A 25,040-nucleotide genomic window follows, 5' to 3' on the forward strand; every position below is an offset into this window, starting at 1 on the left:
CACTGAATGGTGTGATGATGATGAAAATGATGTAAATCATATGCTATGGCCTTCACGCTCACCATCTAAACACAATACACACTTAGAGGAGATTCTGGAGTGATGTTTTAGACTAAAAATGATGAGTGTTTTGTGTTTGTGTGGTTGAAGCGATGGCACGTCATCAAGACACATTTGGAAACATAAAAGCTAGCTCATTCTGCACGATTCTAAATCCCGCATCTTAATCTCAAGCAAAAAAAGATGCTGGCTTTGGTTGTCCTTGGAGGAGAAAACACGTATCGTTGCTGCGTCACATGACCGCTCATCTTAGAGCTTCGAGAACGCCGAGCTGTGAGCGTGTGAATGCGGTTCCATCTCTCTCTCTGCTGCCTTTGTGGTCATGCTGTTGGGAAAACAAGATGAAAAGAAAGAAAATGTTTGTGAAATCCCTGCAGTCACTACACATTTCTTTACTTGGTGCACGTCCTTCACTGAAGAAGTAGAAATATTTCGCTGATCATCTGTAGACAGCACTGAACTCCACCATCATCAAAACACCAAGTGAGGGAAATCTTTTTCCTCCCTCCAGAGACTTGTAGAATTTGTGCCAAAGAGCACTAAAGCAATTGCACATCCCACCCTCCATGACATTAAATGTAACTGTAAGTGGATAAAAAAAAAAAGCATGACGTCATTCACTGATACAGTACATTTAAATTGTTAATCAGTGGCAAAGTGCTGTGGTATAAGAGGAATAAAACACTTCCTGGCGTGCTGTTATAGGAAAACAATCAGCTCTGGAATGCTAAGGGTAGCTCTGCTTCATCGCCAGCAACACCTCGTCGTTGATTATTTTCCTGCAACAGCACGTCTCTGAGTGTTGCCTTGTGCAGAAGTGGTGATTTCGTTGAGATCTGGCAACCCTGCTGTTAGCTACAGTTAGCTACACTGCGCATATGAACGCGGAATCTCCCAAACATCAAAAAACACACCTTTTTATTTAATAACGGTAAGAGCTTAAAGACCACAAGTGCTTATTAACGACATTTTTTTACCTTGACATCATATTTAACCTTTAAGCGGTTATTTAGCTGGCTAGTAAAGTTAACAATGCTATATACACGACCATAGAAACGTTGCTAGGCTAATGCTACGGTGTATTGTTAGCTAGCAAGCCTTCTTCACATTTAATACAAATTGTTTATATTAATAACTGAATTATTATTAGTTAACATCACCTACTGTTAGTTAGTACTAGCTAGAGTGCTAACTATGTAGACAGTTAACTAGTTTTCTTTATATTAGCAAGCTAGCGTTAGCACGTATCAAGCTAAGTAATTATATTAGCTAGACTTTATTGATGTCCATTAGCTCACTTTAATGTCGGTTATCAATAGTTAGTTACAAACTAGCTGACTCTACTTTCTTAAACATTTTACCAGCTATCTAACTAATAACTAGCTAGCTAACTGTATTAGCTGTGACTGGTAATAGCTAGCTATTTAGCTTTCTAACAGTCTTATTTACTAGATAGCTTTACAGTTCTTGAAGTTACTAATTTAACTAGCCGAGCATCTAACTAATCAAGTTTGCTCTTATCAGCTAACTAACTGTCTTTCCTGATCACAACTATCTGACTGGATTTCTTTTTTTTCCTTTCCTTAACTTAAAGTGAGAGAAAAATACGTGATAACAGGAGCCAGCTTGTTTCCCAGACTTGTTCCACAACATTAAATGTACCTATAAATGGATAAAAAATGTCACACAGCATTTTTTAACTAATATGAAAATGTAATAATTGGCAAATTGATGTAGTATAAATGGAATAGGCCACTTCAGGATGTGCTGTGTTTGGAAAATAATCAACGTTGCAGTTGTGAAGTCCCCGGTTTACGTGGAACCGCATCACAGCAAACGCTGCTGTGTTTTATTTCTTACTTCATCACCACCTTCTGACTGATCAAAGTCAAGAATTCAGCAGTGCTGGGGTAGAAATTTCTTAAATAAATGGAGTGTGTTGTGTGTTATTGTGTTAGGAGAAGGAGACGCTGATCCGATCCTGTTACTGATCATGGATTATGGGAGGCGGTGAGTGAAACGTCCTTTGATATTCTGTTATTTTTATAAAACTTTTTACAAATTGTATGAGGGTGAGTCAGCTGCACGCGCTACTGGAAGACTTTTTTTGCTGGAATACTTGCATTGAATGAAATAGTAATTGATACACACTTGTGACACCGATTTACAGTAAACAATGCAAAATAAAAATATTAAGGTTTTCATCTGACTCACCCTTATATTATTGATCCAAACATTTGGCCTCATTTATCAAACTGGATATGAACAGATTTACGTGTAAAGTGAGAGTTTACACAAGAAATTTGGTATTCATGAAAATCCCTCAAATTCGAAAACAAACAAAAAAAAAAAACGTTCGTATCCTACTCGTGCTCCTGAGTGTGTGTAAATTTACACATAAGAAGACTAACTAATATAAACCTCTACTCAATTGACTTCAGATCATTACTGCACTTTTATATCTGGATTATACCGTCGAGTTTAATTTGCTTATTTTTATTACATTTACGGCGTGATCATAAACTCCTCGTGCTAGTTCACTTGGTCAGGGACTAAGAGTACCATCGAGAACATTATGTGAAAACTAGTCGTTTTATGTTATTGCATTAATTAAAGAATATAAAAAAATAAAGAAAGTGAGCCAACACAAACCCATAAATTAAGACTTATAAAACTAATCGGTCAGTTATTACAAAAGAAACGGCGCTGTTTAACCAGAGTGTGGGCCGGTTGGGTAAACAGACGTCTCAGAGCCGTAAACAGACGTCTCAGAGCCGTAAACAGACGTCTCAGAGCCGTAAACAGACGTCTCAGAGCCGTAAACAGACGTCTCAGCTGATGGAAGATTTATCGCTCGCTTGTTATATATTGTTAAATATATTTTTTTGCCATAGTAGTGGACCAAAATAATGTCCACTTCTGTCTTTCAGCTTTTACCCTGATTGTTCATTTCGTGCTCCCAGCCGTCTGTGCACTTTACCTTTTATGGAGTTTTGTGGGCGTCGCTAAATGTAAATGAGATGTGTCAGGAACGCGCTTTGCACTACACGGATCAGCAACATATGCATGCGTATGCTAAAGTTTTAGTTTGATCTTTGGCTTACGTAAACATTTATGCACAACTTTGCTAAAAATTTTGTGTGTTTGTATGATGCTTAGCTGGTAGCTACATAACATTTGAAAACGGTTCACATCGAGCATATCCTGGCTGATCGTCCACATTTAGAGCACAGGAGACATTTTTGTACATTTCATTCTTGTCCAAAATGTATCTTTGGTGTGTTAAAGCAGTTTTAATCCAGCTGTGTGTGTTGTAGTGTTTGGCGACCTCTAACTGTTTCTGTTCGGGTCACAGGAGCGGACGCTGTGATCGTATGGGATATACGGAAAACAAGGATCATGATTATAGGGACGTGGACTACCGCGGATACTCGCACGACAGTGGATATAACGAAAGCGAAGGCTTAAGTAAAGACAGACAGCACGGACGCGGTGATTTCGGTGATGAAAATCGGTTCAGAGCAAGAGGAAACCGAGAAGGCGGAGACGGACACCGACGAGGCAGCGGCTTTTCAAATTCCCACGCACACTTCGAGCAGGAGGAAAGAGACTTTCGGTTCAAGGACGAGCACGATGTCCACGACGTGCGAGACTACGAGCGCTACAGACGCAGATCAGAAGAGTGGAGGAGAGACGGAGGACAAGCAGAGGAGGAAAAATATTCCAGAAGTGTCGGATCAAGAAGGGTGGGAATCATGGGAAGCGTTATCGTTAATAATAATTATTAACGTTAAATAATTATTATTGTTAAAAACTATTATTATTCAGAAAAAAATAGTTCAAAAGGCTGAGTGTTTTATAGATGTATAAAATGATGTGTCGATACTTGTTTCTGTTTTATCAGTTAGTGAAGGCTTTTACAGAATTTTCCTCAGATGCACGTTATTTACAATGTTTAGCGCCCCCTGCTGCCTGGGAGGAGATTGCAATTTCAGTTAAACTCAGCCACATCAGATTTTTTTTCCTTCTTTCTTCACAAAAATCAGACGAAGTACTCATTCTGTGAACATTTAACTTTAGCTAGAGAGTTTGTTTGCTGTTTGTAAGACATTATGTTCAACAAGGGCTGAAGATTTGCTTAATAGATAGCTTTAAATGTGTCTTTAAAAGTTTAAAACCACTTTCAAAAATCACAGGCAAATTTTATTTGCCGAAAAGTTCAGCAGCGTTTCTCTTTCACACAGTAAAGCGCTCACAGTGTATACAGCTCACTGATACATGCATAAATAATACTCTTTCTTTCTTTCTTTCTTTCTTTCTTGTTCCTTTCTTTCTTGAAACCACATGGAACACATTAGCAACAATTTCACAACATTGTAGCAACATCTGGAACACCATAGCCACCATCTCGCAACACCCTAGCAACATCTGGAATATCATAGCCACCATCTCGCAACATCTGGAATATCATAGCCACCATCTCGCAACACCCTAGCAACATCTGGAATATCATAGCCACCATCTCGCAACATCTGGAATATCATAGCCACCATCTCGCAACACCCTAGCAACATCTGGAATATCATAGCCACCATCTCGCAACACCCTAGCAACATCTGGAATACCATTGCCACCATCTCGCAACACCCTAGCAACATCTGGAATACCATAGCAACACCCTAGCAGTCATCCTAGCAACACTAAAGCCATTAGTTTTAGTTATTTAGCTAACTGTTTTTGGACAGTAGTAGAAAAACTAATTAAAAAAATATAATTTAACAAAATTGTAATAGTGTTTTATAAATGTGGGTCAAATAAATTAGGCAGGTGGGACTGTTTCTAAACATTCCTTTCTTTAATAATGGTTAGTAAGGAAATCTGAGATGTGACAGTAATTAGAAGAATCTCCTAATCTTTACGTCTTTTCACTCTCCTCCTCTCCAGCAGCAGTCTGGATGGAGGGATGAGGACGGAGAGATGAGATACAGGACGGAGTCGAGTGTAGAGGACGCCGAGCTGCGTGATCAGGATTACAGAGCTGAAGACCAGAAACCAAGCAACATCATCATGCTGAGGATGCTACCACCCGACGCCACCGCCAACGAGGTACACACACACACACACACACACACATACACACACACACACACACACACACACACACACAATCTCATCTAAAAGGTCCAACATTTATCATTCATTCAGATAAAATTATAAATGTTTTTGTGATTTTTTAAAAAAAAAACTGAATTATTGGAATAATTTAAAAATAAAATAATTGTTAAACAATAAAAGTATTTATATTGTACTTGCTTTTTATTATTTGATTTAAATTAATTTGTTAAAATATATATATATATATATATATATATATATATATATATATATATATATATAAATTAAATCCAAAAAATTAAATTTAAATAAATAAATAAACAACTTAATATATGAATTTCTTATATATGTATATGTATAGCAGTTCAGATATATTTTTTTAAAAGACATTCATATATTAAGTTGTTAAATTTAATTTTTTGGATTTAATTTCAATAAATTTTACAATGTATCAAAAATAATTCAATGATAACCTACTTCTCTATGCGTTTTTTAAAATTCTTTTTTATTTATTTATTGTATGCATACGATTTATATATATTTATTTAAATTTTATCTTACATGTATGAAATTAATAATATATTGATACATTGTACTATTTTTACAAGTTTATATTTTATATTCACTGGGAGTCATGTGTGTGTGTGTGTGTGTGTGTGTGTGTGTGTGTGTGTGTCAGATCCGAGCCCTGCTCCAGGTTCAGGGGATTCAGCCTCGAGATGTTCGACTGATGAGGAACAAATCCTCAGGTGAGAAAATTTTCCCATGAGGCCTTTTGGCTTTTGTTTTCAAACTCTCAATCCAGCAGATAGGTTCATGTATTTATTTATTTTTTTTAATTCCAATAATGAGTTTTGGGAAACGCTTTTTAAACTGTAGGTCTTTTTTTTTTTTTTTTAGACTCTTATGTCTTATGTGTGTATTCTCTGGATGCGTAAATATTTTCACAGTCACGTCCTCCTGCATCTTCCATTTCTGAGTCGTCATGTGTCCAGAATGACACACACTCCGAAAGCCATGTTCACGTTAGGAGGTGAAGCATCGCAGATGATGTCGCCTCCATTACAGTCTGCGCTGCTCTGTGGAGCGTTATTGAACCATAACTACCCTCCAGATAATACACGTTGCTCAGGAGTTGAGTTCTGCTTCATCTAATCTAGTGCTGCGTTCGACTCAAACTTATAACTTGGAATTTCCAATCTCCGGCTAGGAAAAATCAGAGAACTCGGAATTCCTATTTGAAAACCCCCTAAACCCTGAGTTCAGCAAGCGACGTTAAATCAAAATGGCAGCTCAAGAGTTATACTGTGTACTGTATATACAAGTATTTGCTTTAGATCAGTAACATACAGACATATTTGCTTGTTCAATCTGTAACACTGACTACACAGTTTGAGGAGGAAAATATACATCACTCATCACAGTTAGCTGGCTAGCTTGTAGCTAAGGAAAAAAGAACTTGGAGCCTTCCATGTTTTTTCCCCCTACTTTTTAGCTCAAACACACGGAGGTCAAAAATGACACAATTCCGTGCTCGTGCTTCCGAGGTAAGTCGAACACGTCATAAATAAAATCACCACCAAAGACACTCCTACTTTCACGGTAGGTTTATGTGGTCAAAAACAGCACACACACTCAGTCAGGATACACATCGTCCAGAGCCACGCTGTTCAGTGGAAAAGCTGTACTAAAGGAAGCAAATTGGATTTTTGTGCTATTGCATCCAAAACATTTTATTCCTGCTATGTGAATTCGGTCTGTCCACTTCTTAACACACACTCAGGCCCGTGTTGCGTGTTGGGTCGTTCGTTTCCTTTTCACTTTAAGCGTTAATTTTGTGTAAAGAGCAGGAGGCAGCAGAGGAAGAGCCTCTCTCAGTAAGAATAACACAACTGTACATGAGGCAGAATGTGGAGGAAACACAACCCATTTAAGTTGAGTTTGAAAGTTTGAGGTTTTGGCAAAATCTGACTGACTATATCAAGTTTTTCTTGTGTGTGTGTGTGTGTGTGTGTGTGTGTGTGTGTGTGTGTGTGTGGTTACAGTCTGTCTGTTAACAAAGCAATTAGTGAATCTAAACCAGTGGGTCTCTATCTATTCCATCTCGCATTCTTAATGCGCACACACTCACACACAAAACCTCTCTCTCTCTCTCTCTCTCTCTCTCTCTCTCTCTCTGTCCGAGTGAGTGCATTAACCCCTCACTGCGATCTTGTGTTGTGTTGTTGTGGCTCGGCGCTGTGTGTGCAGGTCAGAGCCGAGGATTCGCCTTCGTCGAGTTTAATCACTTGCAGGAGGCCAGCCGCTGGATGGAGACCAACCAGGTCACTTCACACACAGACACACACACGCACACACACACATACGCGCACACAGATAGTCACTGGAGTGTTTTTCTTCAAGCTATGGTAATACATAAAATTTTTGCTTTGCTGTTATAAGAAATTGTATAATTTATATAATAGAGTACCTTCAAGTTATGGCCTTTATGGTAAATTTTGGTATATGTGAACCACCAACACTCGACCAATCAGGACAAGGAGGCGTCTCTCCTCGCCCGTTCAGAAAGACGTGTTGTGGATTGGATGTGAAAGAAACGCGGGTTTATTTCGTGTGTTACCCCTGAAGTCGAGGGGTGGTGAAGTGGTAATGGCCGAGAGAGAGGCTGGCACGTCCGTCCCATTTTTCTCTGGCTGAAGGTGATCTCTCGCTGTCTCTCTCTCTCTCTCTCTCTCTCTCTCTCTCTTGCTCTCTCTCTCTCTCTCTCTCTTTCTGTGAGCTGAGGTCTGTAGTGTTTTTTCTTTTTTTGACCCTGACTGCCATATTTTGTCTTCTCCCCTCCTTCTCTCATTCTTTTTCCGTCCATCAGAGAGTGCTCACTGTTCTGGGACACAGAGTGTCTATGCACTACAGTGACCCAAAGCCACGCGCTAACGAGGACTGGCTCTGTAACAAGGTACACACACACACACACACACACACACACACACAGTTATCTAAATGTCTTTTCTTCATTTTTTTTTATAGTTATGTGTCGAAATGTGCATTATTCTTGTTTGCTGAAGGAAGAAAATGGAATTGCATGACAGATGATTATGTACGGAATAAAACACTTTGATGAATGCCGTTATAGGAAAATAATCAACGATGGGGACGTGTGATGAAGTGAGTTGTTACTGTCATCCCAAAGTTGATTACTTTCCAATACCAGCACATCATGAAGTGTTTCATTCTTCCTATTTCACAGCAATTTGCCAAGAGTTACAATTTTTTTTTGTTTATTAAAGAACAACACATCATACTTTTTATCCATTTGTAGTTATGATTAATGCTGTGGAATGTCCATGAAACAAGTTATCAAACCACAAAGACTTTCCCATGTCCGAAATCTATATAGTTTCAAAAAGTTACAGCTTCACAGCTGACTCTTACACTGGAGACTCCTTCCATAAATGATATGTAAACGTTTCCTCACAGAAAACAGAAAACCATATGAACATTCACACACGTTTTTTGTCCTTTTATGTGGAGTTTTTGAACGAGCTGTTACTATAGAAACGATAACATTAAAATAAGTGTGTTAATATAAACTTGTGATTTGAATTACACTTTCTGTTTCGAGAATTCAAAATGGAGGAACCCAAATATTGTGATCATAATTAAAATATGACTCATTGTCCAGCCTTCCTACACCTTGAATGCTGATAGTGATGATATTTTGGTGTTGAATGCTGCAGTATTTCATGTAACAAATGGCCTAGTGTGTGGCCTAGTGTGTGGCCACGCTCATTTATGCCTGGTTTAGTTTTGGCTAATATGTTGTCTGGTGCATTTCAGTGTGGAGTGCAGAACTTCAAGCGAAGGGAGAAATGTTTCAAATGTGGAGTTCCAAAATCAGGTAAAAAAAAAAAAAAAAAAGAGGGGAAAACACACACATCCTATATACTTTATGATCTATGTGCATATTTTTTTCGTGCTAATCCAGGGATTCCTAAACTGTTTGGGCAAACACCACCAAATGGCCATTATGAATTTTTGCAACCCCAAGCACAGCGATAAACTCACTGACCAGCTCTGTGTCTCTGAAAGCTTTCCACTGTCGCCGTAATCATTGTCATGGGCCGTATCTAAAATCTAAAACTCTAACTTTATGTTCAAAAGTATTTACTAATCTGGAAAATCCAGATGACTTGTACGCAACACAGATCTTTTGGTAGGTTTGAAGGTGAGATGATTGTTTTTTAAGATTCATACCGTAACTGTAGTAGGAAAACCGGTTAGGAAACCAGTCTAGAATAGCACATAAGTATGCGATTTGAGACACAATGCTAATTTGTTTAGCGGAGGTAGATGGACAGGGAACTTTGTCCTTTTTTTATTTATTTATTTCTTTATTTATTTTTTAAAAACTGACCTACACTAGTGCAGTACATCAGGACGGTGACAAAGACTAAAATAATATGTTCCCTATTAATTTAAATGTGCCTTGTCTGAATTTGACTCTGAGTAACATTTCAAAATATTGGCACAAACGATCTTTCTATTTCTATTATTTCTAATATTCATTAGCAAAATAATTAAATGAAGCAAAAGAGGAAATTGTGAGTTTCTTTTGTGACCCCGTAGAGGTCATGACCTCTAGTTTGGGAACCCCTGTGTTAATCCTTCGTCTTTTGCCATTTATAATGGCTGCATATCTGTAACATGGATCAAGGAATTATGTTTATAGCACAGCGCTGTTGAATTCTCAAGTTTAGTTTAAAAGTGGAACATGTGTCAAATTATATTTTAAAAAAACCTTTTTCTATATCTGTAGATTTGTGTAGCTTCAGTATTAAGTTCTAGTAAGCTTTTAGTTTTAGAGCATGGGATGAATGTATCTGTATAGAGCAGGTGAAACTTCCTTTTTTTCTCTTTAGATGCTGAGCACAAACTGCCCATGCTGCAAAAAGATTTACCCCCGAGGCAGTCAAAGGACTCATCACAGGGCTTACTGCCTCTTCCTACCATCTATCAGACAGCCACCCCTCTGCTTAACATCTCCACTTCATCTCAGACCGCAGAGGCAGCAAACGACAGTACGTCCCTCTGACCTGATTACACACCTCGCTTTTATTCTAGAGTTTTTTTTTTTTGGATTTTGATTTGATTTGTTCAGTGCTGTGGATAAAGAAAACGTGTGTTGGAAACTGATGGGATAAGAACTGTTGACATTGCCCTGTTATAATAATGTTTAATAGGTTTCTTTAATTGTATCCTTAATGTGTGCGCGCGTGTGTGTGTGTGTGTGTGTTCTTAGCCCTAATCCTCAGGAATCTTGGTCCTCACACCACATTGGAGGCGATTTTGTCATCTCTGGCGCCGTTCGCTACTCTCTCTTCCTCCAACGTCCGGCTCATTAAAGACAAACAGACGCAGCTGAATCGTGGATTCGCCTTCGTACAGCTCACCACCATCGTGGTACAGAATCGCCACCTGCAATATTATTGTATAATATTACTCAGTCTTGAAATGTGCTACCAGTTCGAAGGCACTAATAATTTAAGGGCCTAATCAGTATATCATTTACTAAATAAAGTCAGTCAGTGTTGAGGTTCTGTAAAGTTAACGCTGAGAAAGTTTTGAGCAACCAGCAAACAAACTCCTTTAGTTAATGGACCACATTACAATCAGTCCAATGTCAAGTGGCCCGGACCAAAAAAAAAATCAGCTTATTAGTAGACCAATAACACATAATTGTGTTCATTTATCTGAAAGGTATATTCTGAATGTACAAAGACATTAACAAAAAGGTATGATCCAAAAAAGGTGAACATACACGTGTTTAAAAAAAAAAAAACAAAAAAAAAAAAACATATGCCTTACATAAGTATTCACCCCGCCATCATTAACTTGTGACTATATTACGTCACAAATCTACACAAAATTGCCCATAATAATGAAGTGAGCAGAAAATAAATGTAGTTTGCAAAATTATTTATGTATTAAAAAATGCATAAACATTGTGATTGCAAATATTCACCACTGTCACTGTAAATCCCTTAAATTATTATTATTATTATTATTATTATTATTATTATTATTGTTATTACTTTTTTTGGAAAGAGACAAGAGTCACATTTTCAGCTTGCTAATGAAATGAAGTTTATTTTGCCCCTAGTAGAATAAAATAGACTAGCTCCTCTCGTAACCGTTCAGCTCAGTTGTGGTATAAATGTAATTTAGAACACAGATTCGAAACCCATTCGTTGGCCAGGATTAGAGCCTTTATTGGGCCGATCTCTGCCACAAAAAATGATCACAAATTAATATTGATAATTTCTTTGGCACTTCACAAGTACAAGTTTTTATCCCAATTACAGCTCCTGCTGATTTGTTTCATTGACCAGGCTGTGTTTGTCTCGCAGGAGGCGTCTCAGCTGCTGCAGATCCTTCAGGCTCTTCAGCCTCCGCTGTCCATCGATGGGAAAACTGTGACTGTGGAGTTCGCCAAGGGCTCAAAACGGTACAAAAACCTCCCACGAGTACACACGGGACTTTAGAAACTCAACAAAGCCTCATAATCCATCTATATTGGCAAGATCCATAAAGGGCAGAAAGAGCAACACATTAACCAGTCCCATGTTTTATTTGCATGGAGAAACTAACTGACAAGGCTAAAGAGTGGTAGCAAAAATAATGTAATATGAAATATATAAATTCCCACATAGTGGATGATTTGGTTATAGTCGTTATCCTTTTCAAAAAGAACATGTCTGAGGTAGCAGGGTTTGGCTATGAGCTGTGGTGTTTTTTGTTCACGTCACACGTCTTTTTCACAGCATGTTAAACCACAACATGATTGCGTGTTGTGCTAGAGAGCGAGTTATATGCGCTGGACTTTTTCGCTTGCTGTGGTCTGTTCTTCCGCCTTCCGTACCTGCCAGGGTCTGATTCTGAAGAGGTCGTGTTTGAGCCATGCACGCTAATTAATCCACCTAGGAAAAAAAAACGCTGTGTGTAGTGCAGTAGATGGTGAGATTCAGAAAGAGTAACACATGCTATAGGAACAATAATAATAACTTCTCGCTTCCTTTTTCTCTGTCCTTTTCTTTATCTCTTTTATTCTGTCTCCCTCTCAGAGAGGTGTGTGTGACTGACAGCAGTCGTGTGAGTGCAGCTACAGTAGCGAGTACAGCCATTGCTGCGGCACAGTGGGCTGTTTCCCAGGTCTCACTCACACACACACACACACACACACACACACACACACACACACAGACAGACATACTGCAGATCAATCACGGAGAAACTGAAATGAATCTGATTCATTTTTCCTGTGAATCATTTGCACGAGTCTGCTGTTTAATTGTAATCTTCTAATACCTTAACCATTTTGACACCTTAAAATAAAAATAAAATCGACATGTTTCGACTATCTAAGAGTTATCTAAGAGAATATCTAAGAGTTAACTTGGTTTCCTGTTTCACACATCAGCTTTCTGCAGGAGGAGATGTGAGTGTGTACCAGCAGGGGGCAGCAACATCTGCGTTCACGCAGCAGAGACCGGAAGGCGTTGCCGCAGAGGCAGTCAGCTATCAAGGGGCCGGGGCTGTTATCGGGACAGGCCCCGTGACAAATTCTGCCCCAGGGTTAATAGGTGCCTACGAAGGGGGGAACGTGACTACAGGTGAGATACAGAAGGGAAAATTATGTACACTAATAAGAACTGTTTTAATTATCTTTAGTAATGTGTGTATTTGTTTTTCTTTAGCTGCGCTTGTTCCCGCAGTAACCGAAGGTGCAACTGTCAGTACTGCGCTCACACAGACACACTCACAAGTCGTCAGTACACAGCCAAACCAGGTACAAATACCCACACACCACAAAGTGAAGTGCACAGAGGTGCAGATGGGCTGACGTGTGCACCTCCAACATCCTAACAGCGCACTGAGTGTGTCATCAGTGTTGTGTGTTAGTCAGTTGTTACCAGTTGTGACTATTTCCTCAGTGGTTTCAGCGTAACAGTGCAACAAATACATTTCTAACGTAGTGTAAATTTGAGTTTCGGGCTCTTAACCCTCATCTGTTCACCTAAATTGTCAGTCTCTTTGGAAAAAGTGTCTGCAATATGAATAAATGTCAATGTCGGAAATATAAACCAGGCCTTAGCTTTGTGTAAATTAACAAATTAGCTAAATGATTCGCTAAATTATTGACTTGTTCATTCAAGCAAGCCTTCTTTTGTAAATGAACAAGTGAATCACTTGCTTAATGATTCATTAAATGATTCACTTGTTCACTTAAACCTTCTTTTGTCACCTTAATGATTTTCAGTAACTATAGCAGCATAGCTTGCTTATCTGTGTGTCTGTGTGTCTGTGTCTGTGTGTGTGTGTGTGTGTGTGTGTGTGTGTGTGTGTGTGTAGGTCGAGATTGTTGGAAGGCCTCAGCCTGCCACCCCAGGAACAGCATATGAGCGTCAGCAGTACCGTGAGTTCCTGCTTTATCTCCACCCAATCAGGGATGGATTTACAGAAAGCTTTTAGGTCTAAAAGATAAACCCGAGGCATCTTCACTTTTTTTTTTTTTTTTTTTTTTTTTTTGCAGTAATGTTTCATCACTAATGATTGCTCTATATGCGACTGGCTGTTCCATCCTGAGCTGAGCACACAGGAAAGGGTGGTGTTTTTTATTTAATTAATTTGGTTGATTAGTTGTATTTTGTTGTTTCAGCTGATCCAGATGTGTCCACATATCAGTATGATGAAAGCTCAGCTTATTACTATGATCCTCTAACTGGACTTTACTACGATCCCAACTCCCAGGTAAAATACTCTCCTAATTTTTTTCTGCAATATTAAACTGAATATTGCTAATTTTTGGAGTTCAGGCTTGACCCTGCTGCGGTAGTATTTAAATTTGCCAGATTTTAGCTTCATCTGAGAGAGTGTTTATATTATAAGTTGGGAAAGCACAAACACACAGCCTGCAATTTTGCACAGCCGGCAATTTACAATGCTTAATAAAACTGCAGTGAAATAGGAAATGTACTTGTCAAAAAGCCTGGGTGTGAGTGTGTATTATGTACACACACACGCTCAGAGTAGTTCTGAAAGGAGAGTGCGATCTCATTCACGCTCTTTACAGCGAGGAATACTTTAATGTAATGCATTAGGTGGATCTGCATGCACTTAAACGAAGCTTTGCTGTTAAAGGTGTGATGTGCAGCTTGACTTTTCACCCTGTGATCATGCACTAATGGTATGATCCTTAATTTCTTGTGGGAAAATGAGGCAATCATTGCAAAGTGGTTCATGTTAGAAGACACCGATCTCTAATTTGGCAAAAAAGTAATGTTAACAATGTAGTCCTTTAGCCATGACATGTTTTTATGTGTGACGTAGTAAAGTGTTTCTCACCATAGGTCCAAAGGCTTATTAGATAATTTAGGGTGCTTATCCTCCTGAGGGTTCTTCTTGGTACTCTTGCTAGAACCGTTGGAACTGTTAGAGCTCCTTATCTTTCTACGTTTCCTCGTTTCTTTTGTATTTATACCACCACATGGTTGAATTTTCCAATCTGATTGGTCAGGTATTAACTACTTTTCTATAACAGAAGCATTCAGCACTGTTTTCTATAAGGAGAAAATAATTTAACATGTATGGAAGAAGTCTCCAGTGTCAGCAGTTTGTAACAGTCGGAGGTAAAGCTGTAAGTTTAAGTTTTCTGACACGTGTCGTTTGAGGGAATGGCTGTTTACACTTGCAGTATCGTCCACTACATTAAATGTACCTGTAAACGGATAAAAAGTATAATGGGCTGATCTTTAATAAATGCTCAGATTTTAGGGTGGTAACATTAACTTCACGTCAGAACGAACACGTTGATGATGATGATAATGATAATAATAATAAAGAGCAGTTTTTTGTTATTGCATGTTGTGTGTCAGCGTCTGCCAGCTGTATGGTTTCGCTCGCCTGGGGAAAGAACTTCCTGACACACACTTACCTTGTTGACAGCAACACCACAGAAAGAGTTTCTCCAGTTTGGTTTTGGAGTCAGACATCTAACACTAATATCAATAATAATATGATTTAATCTGATTCATAGGTGGAACTGAACTTGTGATAACCGAAATGATTTGACTTTTCTCTTTTCTGTTTTTTTTTTTTTCTCCCTCAGTATTACTACAACGCTCACACTCAGCAGTACATGTACTGGGATGGAGATAAACACACCTACATTCCTGCTCCTAACGATGGCACTGATCCCACTGCCATGGCAACAACCTCTGACCTCTCCACTTCAACCAAGGACAAGAAGGACAAACCCAAAACCAAGACAGCACAGCAGGTGAGCTGTACCAAACGCTATTCATCATACAGTGATATAAATATATAATATTGTTCAGCATTGCTTACTGTGTGTGTTTGTGTGCACTTCTGTTTCAGATTGCTAAAGACATGGAACGCTGGGCTAAAAGCATGAACAGGCAGAAGGAGAGCATTCGCTCAGCCTCCTCCGCTCTCACGCAGGCTCGACTCGCAGACGAGCGCCGAGAATCAGCTAGCGCAGACGCCGGATACGCCATTCTGGAGAAGAAGGTAGAGATTACGTGATCATCATTTCCATTTCAGGGATGTTGCACTTAGTCAGTGCTCTGTGCTGAACAGCAGCATGTAGTTTAATGCTGAAGTTAGTTCCTGTTATCACTTACGTTATAACAGCAGTAAACAGCCTTTCGTTTTATTCTCTCTCTTGGTTATTAGGACAAAAATGCAGCTTGTCGATGAGAAACTGTAAATCGCAATACTTGTCTTCCTGAAGACTTTCCCATGGTGGAAAACTTACAGCTTAATCTCTGACACTGGAGTCTCCTTCCATAAGCGTTAACTAAGCGACTCCTCGCAGAAGACTTCACCATATTAACGATTTTCTCTTTTTTATTCGTTTATGTGGAGCATCTGCCATACAAGTCGCTGTGAACGAGATGTTACTATGGAAACAATAATGTATTAGAACAAGTGCATTAATGTAAAGCTGTAATTTGCAGCTGCAATACTGTGTACTGCTGTTATAGAAAATTAATCAACATCTTCTGATCAATCAGATTCAACGATTCAGCAGTGCTATGGAATAATTATGTGGACAATATAATCATTAGCAGAATTCATTAATTTAATTTTTGACTACTGTAAGGTAGTGGTGCGTGCGTGCGTGTGTGTGTGTATTTTAATCTTTAAATTATGGATTTATTTTACACAGGGTGCTCTGTCAGAGCGACTGCAGATTCTGACGGAGCACATACAACATCCTGAAGAAAGAGAGGTGAGCAGGATTTGGTATTTTTCCAACAGATTAAAACAGAAAAGACAACGTATTGGCAGAGAACACGTAACCTGATTTTTTTAAAAAAAAATTGGCTTTTCTCCAGAGTGTGTGCATTTCTGTTTCATTTCATCAGTAATTAGGGCTATTTTAATCATCCGTTATTATTTTTTTTTTACAAATTGATTTTATTATTCTTTTTATTTCATTTAGTCACTTTATCAGTTTTTATTTGTTACACTGAGTTGTACTTGCATTCTTTACTCACTGTTAGTTAAACTGTTTTCCTTTTTTGTTTTTTTTTTTTAATTTGTTAAATTTGATTTGTATTTTTACTCATTCACTTTTTTTTTTTTTTTGCTTTGAAACCTGTTGTTTTTCCTCTCTCACATTACTGTTATTGCGGAGTAATATTATGCAACATGACTGCTCTATCTATCATTCTGTCTGTCCATTTCCTTATTGTGTGTGCGTGTGTGTGTGTGTGTGTGTGTGTGTTTCAGAGTCCTCCTCCTCAGAGTTCAGCGGCAGTGTACAGAGGAGAGACAGATGGAGAGGATGGAAGAGGAGAGAGGGATGAGAGGATGACAGACTGGGCTAAACTGGCGTGTTTACTCTGCAGGAGACAGTTTCCCAGTAAAGAGGCTTTAATCAGACATCAGCAGCTCTCAGAGCTCCATAAGGTAAACATTTACTGCTGTTCCACACGACATCACAGAAATGTCTTAAATTATCATGATATTTTTATATTATCACCCAGATTTTTGTCTGGATTGTCAGAAGCAGAAATAACCATCTGACTGACAGAACTTACAGCAACAATGTTGTCTGTCTTCCTTGTTACAAACATGGAAGCTTGGATAACTATAATCCACAATATCCAAAAATCCACAATCATTTAAAACTGTGCAAGAGGTTAAATATACTGATAACAGGCTGGTGGAGAGATGGAAAGGCATTAAAGAGAAAACATGGATGTTAAGTGATGAATAAACACAATAAAATATTGACCTATATGAGCTATATCTAATAGTTTATCTCCAAAACCTGATAAATGCCAAATTCTCACTTTGTGCTTTTATCAGTGCTCCAAATTACAAGCAAACACTTGGTTAAAGATTTGAAAAAGATGATTAGAAGAAACTAATGATCTATACTACGTCTGTTATTTAAAACAAACCACTACATAAGGCAGGAGAATTGAAGCACCTTGCCCGAGAGCTTTATCTACATAATCAGCGTCACACCAGCTCCAACTGCAATAAAAACACTTTAACCCTTTAAAATATGTGCAGTTTTATTCATTCAGGCATATGCAGAGTTGTTGAATCTTTCAGTGATCATCTTTAAGATCATCTTTTGAGAGCGGATGTAAACATAAAGCAGCAAATGAAAGTCATGCAAGGGAGAGAAATTTGATTTGTTGTTTTAATAGAGTGATGTTATTTTTTTAATGGATTTTTATGCAGGTCATCACACATACATAAATAAATAGGATGCATCTCACAGCTGGTGTGGATTTAGATGTTGTTTAAGTGAGATGCTAAAAGTATTTTGTAGTATTTCCAGTCTGGGTTGTGAGAAATGGCACAAGAAAAATACTGTCTTATGTCTGTTTAAGAGACAGTATCAAGAGGTTGTAAGGCATGTGCATTTTTGGAATAAATCTCTCTGTGCCATCAGATTTTAAATGTCACACTCCTGTTTTGTGCCGCTCCACCAGCTTTATCTAACACAGTGCGTTAAATTCATAAAATCACAGTAAGAGCAACAGGACACAAACACCCAAAATTGGCTCGCACCCAACCAGATCACAATGTGTCAGCATTAACTGTCAAATTAGAGTATTAATTAAGTATTAAGTTTTGGGAAGTAAATACCTCAGTTACCTCAGTGCTTTGAAACGAAATGATTTTCACACATTTCCTTTGCTTTTTAGCAAAATCTTGAGCAGAGAAGAGCTCGCCAGGCACTGCAGGAGAGTATGGAGAGCCAGGTGAGCAAAACCTTGATCTCTCATCCCTCTTTCCATCATTTATTTAACATTTTAACTTACCCTTACATGTACGTTTACTAGGGGTGTAATGATACACTCCGGTCACGATTTGATTTGATTTGATTCACAATACTGGCTTCACGATTTGATTCAATTCAATTCTTAGTATATTTTGAACAATGAAGAAAACCTCTGACGACTGAGCATTTTTGTTTGTATAAAATGAAATAAATAAAAAATTTCTATGAACAGAGGTTTAATATTGAAAATGAAATGTTCTACAGGTTCACAATATCATAAAAATTAATTTATAAATTCTCTCTGAAATTTCATTGAATAAATAAAGTCTCTGACCCAGGGAAAAGGATCGACTGAAACATAATGAGCTCCCTAGCAGCACTTGAGACATCATTTTAACCAGAAATAAAGCTCCAAAGTCAGCTAAAATGCCCCACTTCCATGTTTGACTTGAAGAGCTCTTTGTAACAGTTATAATGTGGTTGTGTAACCATTTAACCTGTAATGCACATCACTCGTTGTGATCCGGAGCCATCGGTCACTTCTCAAGTCCAGATGATTTCTGGTTATAGTTCAGGTTCTCCAAGAAAGAACGCGACCCATTTGCTCTCTGTATATTTTAACTCTGTGTTGTGCAGATTGGAACATCTGGTGTTCAAACAGTGCAACTACATTACATGCATAATTACTAGCATGCTGATGTGAATCGCACATTTCCATGGTGCACGTCGTCACATCTTTGCATTATGATGCATCATGACATGATTTTACATTGTTACACCCCTAACATTTAGAGGGCAGATAGCGCTTTTCTCCGAGTGTGTTACGCTGCCCAGTGACACAGCATGAGCAGCAGTTTAAAAAGATTGGATGGCTGGATGGCTTCACGTGTCACACAGGAAGCACGTTAGCCTTCACCCTCCCTGGTTGGTAGCTGTCGTATGATAGGTGGGCGGGAACTGGCAGGTGAGCAGCCTGAGGAGGAAGAACAGGGGAGGAGAATAAAATGGCTAATTTGGAAGTGAGGCAGAATCCAATCTGAGCTGAGCACTTATCTTTATCTTATTTTTTATGCAATCCTGGGATTTGACCCCAGAACAATACCTGTGGATAATTAAATACAGTTTTTGTATTATTTTGTCTACATTATTGTACTGTTTTTGTCTACATTCAAATTGTAGCTCTACACTGTGAACAACAAACATGACTCTTTTTTTTTTATCTCTCTTCTGTAGATGAAATACAGGAGTGACACACCAGATGCCAAAAAGAGGAAATACAGTCCCATGTGACAGCACACACACACACACACACACACACACACACACACACACACACACTCACACTCACACTCACAGTGCACTAACAGAGTCAATATCATGTCACACAGAGCCATAATTAACACTGAGTGTTAGGAGCGTCTTCGGATCGATTTCTTTTTTTTTTTTTTTTTTTTTTTCTTTTTTCTTCTTTCTTCTTTCTTATCAAAATATTTCGCACACAGTCAAACACTGCATCTCTCTTAGTGCTAAGTAATGCATTCTTCAGTAATAAGAATCCACTGAGGAAAATGGTGTGTGTGTGTTTGATAACTGAAAAAAACTTTCACCACAGTGTGGTGTTTTAAAAATCTCAGCCTTTATTTTCAGAAAAAAAGTGTAATGTCAACAACAATCAGAAATAGTTTATGATGTGAAGACTATTTTAGAATTGTGATTTTTTTTTTAATAATTATTTTTACTTTGTCACTGTTTTAAATCATAGTCCTCTCATGGACAGTGTGTGTGGAGAAGGTTGATTAATTCCCGTTATTATGAGTGTCTGTTTTTAAAAGTGAAAACATTAGATGCCATATAAGGGTTTGATTATTATTATTATTATTATTTTGTTTGGGGGATGGCAAAATTATTCAGGATTACAAAAAAATGCCTTTTTTTTAAAAAAAAAAAAAAAGAAATTGTAGCAATATTTGAACGCATTGAGATGTCAATATCTGCGAATGGAATAGAATAACACTATTTCAGATTGTTACATAGTGTGAACCTATTCATTAAAATTTCCTACGCTTTTGTGTGTAAAATTTCGACAGTGTCTATGCAGCAAGGTGTGTGTTTAGTCATTTTGGTGAAAAAATGAACAGTAGAGACGTTTACTCTCCGTGCTGTATATGAACTTCTTTGTGCCAGATTGCGTTTATTACAGATTAGTCATGCACCGATATTCCACTTTCGAATCCCGATAAATCTTTTAGCGTGATAAATCGTTTTCACTGGCTAGCCTACAAGACAAGTGAATTGTCCATGTTTTGTTTCTTTTACTAAAAAAACTGTCATCTTGCAAACTAGCAAGAAAAACATATTAACGTTATCTCAGCTGGCCAAACAATAAATAGTAGTTAAATCAACATGATTTAAATCAAGGGTACGATGAGCTAGTTAGCTAGCTAAGTGTATTAACATATTCAAATAGTAGAAATAGTCCAGTTTCAACTGGAGTGTGTTAAATCTGAAAATACATATCAGATGAAAAAGCCAGTGGGAAACAAAGGTGTGTCTGGTTTCTTGTGGATGCACAGGAGGGGAAAAAAGCGATGCATACACATTTTCTCTCCAGGACATACTTGTATTTTGTAAGTCTATATGCATTTTAATGAACTGTTTTACGAGCAAAGATTTTAAAAGAAAAGAGGCAATGATATTAGAGTTATGTCATTCCGGTCTTGTTAATTGTTTATAAATGTAAAGCATTATATAAATGAAAAATAAAGCATTGGACTGCATTGAACACCGCGCCACAAGTGACTGATCAGAGCGTGAGCTTCACTGTCTCTTCACTGTGCTTGTATTATGAGGTGTGCGTGTGTGTGTGTGTGTGTGTGTGTGTGTGTGTATAAAATCGCCGTGAACCATCTGAGGTCCAGGACAACCGACTGAACGTTCATCCATGCTGATAAATCACAAGAAAGGTCTCGTGCATGCGCAAAACCTTAATGTTCTGCTTCCATCACACAAATATTGCTGTATTTATCTTAACTCGGAAGAGCGAAGTCTGAACTCGGAATTATGTCATTTTAAAGCAACATAGTGGGGAAAAAACATGGAGCCCTACATGAAAGCGTGTGTTTTGTTAGCAACAGGTTTATGATGTATTTACTTTCAGAACAGTGAACTGTATGGTCAGTTAAATAGATTTACCCAGTTAATGTGTCTGTGTTGATTAATCTAAAGTAAAAACGACTGCAAACTCTAATTTAAACTATTAAAGCAGGATTGCATTTAACTGTTAATGGCGTGAGCAGCCATGTTGACATGATGTCGTGTGCTGATCCTGGGGTTGATGAGAACTTCCAGGCTTTCCCGAGTAGGAATTCTTAGTTAAGGGGGCGTTTTCTTGGGTCAGAGGTTTGAAATTCCGAGTTACGAGCTTTTGTAGAACTCAGTGTTAGATATTAAAGCAATCACACACGAGCAAGAGTGCTGCTGTACCAGTGCTGAATATCAGCGCGGCTGTTGGTAATCACGACTGCAAGTGGGATATCGCTTTAGTTCTATAAACAAGAAAATATTGTTGAGTAACTGACATTTCAGACACGTTATGTCCAAGAATTTTGCTTACTTTTTGCTCCGTCAATGAAAATAGTTCCCAGAGAAGCCACAGCTATACAGAGCATTTCGTGTTGCCATGGCAACGTCCAGACTGATTGACTGACTGACTCACAGACCCGTAGTAACTGTTTCAGTGTAATAAACTATTGCTAGAATTGCAAATTTGCATAGTGAATACAGCCAAGCGCAGTGATACACAGAGAGAAAGGTCTCAGTGGTGGTGTAGTAAATTTCAGCACTCTTGGAACGATGCTTGTCCTATCGAATTAGTGGACCGGAACTAACTGGTGTATAAATTCTTAGACATAATTCACTGTTATTGTTATCGTCCTGTTCGTTTTTATGATACATGTTCAGTGCAAAATCCACCCAGATTCTGATGATGGAAGTTTGGTGTTTGAGTTAAATTTGTTAACACAGTGCTAAATTCACATTTCCCCATTCTCAGACTTTTTCAGTACTTCTATAAGACTGATTCAGGGAGTGTTACATCTAAGCTGTGATCAAGATGCAAGCCTTACGCAGTCTAATATGCAAATTATTACAGGAAGCTGGAAATAAAACCAATTAAAAAATGAAATCTTAATTTCTCTTTGTGTTTAAAACAGCATAGTATTTCTACAAAAAGCTTGCTGTGGTGCAGGTTTGTAAGAAAATCAGCTGGTAGATTGTTCCAGGCTTTTTGGAGAACTTACTACACTTCTTCTCGCTCTGCAGGTAAAATCCCACACAGCATCGATGAGGTTTTTATTAGAAATGTGATCTATTAATTAATATGGTCCATTACATAACAAAATACAAACATTACTCTGTAAATGATTTGGATTTTTTTTTTCTCATTTCTGACACACTAACACAGCAGGGATAAAATAGGTATTAAAGGGCAATTTTTTTTTAATTAAAAAAAAAATGTCATGTGCCTATGACATAATTTTAACCTGTCCGAATAGTACTAAAAAAAAAAAAATCCTAAAAACTAAACCTCCTGGCCGATAGTGATCACTTCACACATTCACATTTTTGGGAACATTTTCTGGCTCTTCCTGTATGCTAGTTACTTTTATTTTTCCTTTTTGCTGGCTTTGCTAGTTGGCAAGGTAGCTAGCATTCAAGATAGGTGAAAGTTTGCTCTAGGGGAAATTAAACTGTGATATTTCAGAGTAGCACTGTTATTCTGGGATTAGTACAGGTGTAAACATCAGACTTCCACTGATTTAAATTCTTAAGTCAATGATACGATATTTGATACCACTGAATATGCTACGATACATTTGTCAAATTGTTGTAAGTCGATTTTGTCCAGTTTTGCTCACATACAAACTTTTTTTTTTTCAGTTGATATGCATGCTTTTAAAATTTGATCCATAGTTGATTTTTTTAGTGTACATTTTGATTTAGTAGCCTGAGATCGATCTGTGACCAACCGTTAATTCATTGGTGATGCTGAGAAGAACTCTTCTAAGTATCAGACTTATGGCCAAACCCGCTTGGTAGCTTGTTAAGTTATTTCTATATCACTTTAAAATATGATTTATATTTTAAACACCAGGTCTTTTTTCAATAATAATCGATTTATGATTGTTGCATCGATTGATTTTAATCATTTCCTTCCTCAATGTCAGGTAACTTGCTCATGTTCGCAAAGTTGGCTTGCTAGCTTAAATGTTTGTGTAGTTGCTAACATTAACATTACGTGAAAGGGAAATTAAATTGTGGATTTAGCGAAATTCTGTTGTTACATTTAGTACTCTACTCAAGATTAAGCTAGCTAATGTGAGCTTAATTACATAATATTATGGCTGCATGTTGCCGATGTTTAAGGGCTGGTTTCCCCAGGAACCTGACTGAACTATAACACACACACACTCTCTTGTTTTATTCATAACCCATCAATCACGCAAATTGTGGGCTGTTTCTTTTATTTTGTTTGTTTCAGATAAAAATCGACATGATCACTGCACATATAGCGAGATGATGAAAAGCAGATGGTAAACATTCAGATGTTTGCGTCGAAAAAACATGAATCTGCGTTTTAAGTTCGGCTTTTGTACAGCACATGCGTTTTGACACAACACACAACGATGATACTGAAAAACACAATGCCATGGTGATACATTCAGATTAAAAAAATAATAAAAGGTCCATGTTTTCCAGCATGGAGCGATCAGCAAGGATTAACGTTAAGGAACATTCCACTATTTTTCTATAAAAAAAGCACTTTTTTTGTGTTTCATCATGTTTTAAAATGATTTTGTGAAATTTGTGCTTGTAAAGTAAGATACAGGACAAAAATGACCTCTAGCATCGTGCTAAACTGGAGGCTATCCACTTCCCTTACTTGTTAGCTACATTAGCCTTGTAGCTTCAGTGCAAAACTAAAGAAACTATGTTTGGGGTAAAGATTTTATTTCTGTATGAACCAGTCCTTTAATTATGACTTTATTCCTATTAAACACAGCTACATGATTCTCTGTGGCTGTGAGACGGAAGTAACACCACAAATATTGGAAAATACAGCTTTATTATATTATTTTAGATATTATAAAAGCAGTTTTAGCGTTTTTTCTACACCTTTGGCAGAAATCACAGGAGAAAATTTCACAAAGAGTAGCATATTATCAATACTGTTAATTAACAATTAATATTAATAAGTGCATTTCATTCCACTTTTCTGCTCTTTCATTGTTGCTTTATTATTATTTTTTATTTTTTAACAAAAGTAGCCTTAATCAATTTTATTACCACTTGGTTATCAATCTTATCTATTATGCCACAGTGCCACTGAATGCTCTAATCTGATTGGTCAGAAGCTGTTGATTAATTCTGGTTTATTTTCTGTGGCATATAATTAGTACAACTTGTCATTCTTTAATAAAGAAAATTGCAATTGTAGGCAGATTGTTGTGGTATAAGAGGAACAAACAGCACACTTCGG

The 25,040-nt window shown here is 37.7% G+C and overlaps 1 protein-coding gene across 3 annotated transcripts; it reads left to right on the plus strand.

Moving 5' to 3' along the window:
* The first annotated feature begins 727 nt into the window (after positions 1-727).
* Positions 728-21,301, plus strand: rbm10 (RNA binding motif protein 10). Of its 3 annotated transcripts, XM_053240571.1 has the most exons (23): positions 728-991; positions 2,019-2,070; positions 3,416-3,806; positions 5,005-5,166; positions 5,855-5,924; positions 7,426-7,499; positions 8,045-8,131; positions 9,013-9,073; positions 10,095-10,253; positions 10,475-10,635; positions 11,583-11,680; positions 12,297-12,384; positions 12,653-12,845; positions 12,930-13,021; positions 13,585-13,648; positions 13,892-13,983; positions 15,341-15,511; positions 15,610-15,762; positions 16,424-16,486; positions 16,990-17,169; positions 18,426-18,482; positions 19,736-19,811; positions 19,842-21,301. In XM_053240571.1, exons 2-22 carry the CDS (start codon positions 2,054-2,056, stop codon positions 19,790-19,792), a joined length of 2,490 nt encoding a protein of 829 aa, XP_053096546.1. In that variant the 5' UTR covers positions 728-991; positions 2,019-2,053; the 3' UTR covers positions 19,793-19,811; positions 19,842-21,301. The 3 variants fall into 3 exon arrangements, with proteins under 3 accessions (XP_053096546.1, XP_034168142.2, XP_034168143.2); XM_034312251.2 differs by having other exon boundaries at positions 19,736-21,301; XM_034312252.2 differs by having other exon boundaries at positions 729-991; positions 5,008-5,166; positions 19,736-21,301.
* Positions 21,302-25,040: the final 3,739 nt, after the last annotated feature.

The sequence above is a fragment of the Pangasianodon hypophthalmus genome, chromosome 16 (genome assembly GCF_027358585.1).
Source record: "Pangasianodon hypophthalmus isolate fPanHyp1 chromosome 16, fPanHyp1.pri, whole genome shotgun sequence".
Lineage (NCBI taxonomy): Eukaryota > Metazoa > Chordata > Actinopteri > Siluriformes > Pangasiidae > Pangasianodon > Pangasianodon hypophthalmus.

Excerpts from the sequence above, each read along its gene's own strand:
- rbm10 (XM_034312251.2), top strand. Across the intron at positions 9,074-10,094 it reads ATGTGGAGTTCCAAAATCAG|ATGCTGAGCACAAACTGCCC; the intron begins GTAAAAAAAAAA and ends TTTTCTCTTTAG. Across the intron at positions 16,487-16,989 it reads AACATCCTGAAGAAAGAGAG|AGTCCTCCTCCTCAGAGTTC; the intron begins GTGAGCAGGATT and ends TGTGTGTTTCAG.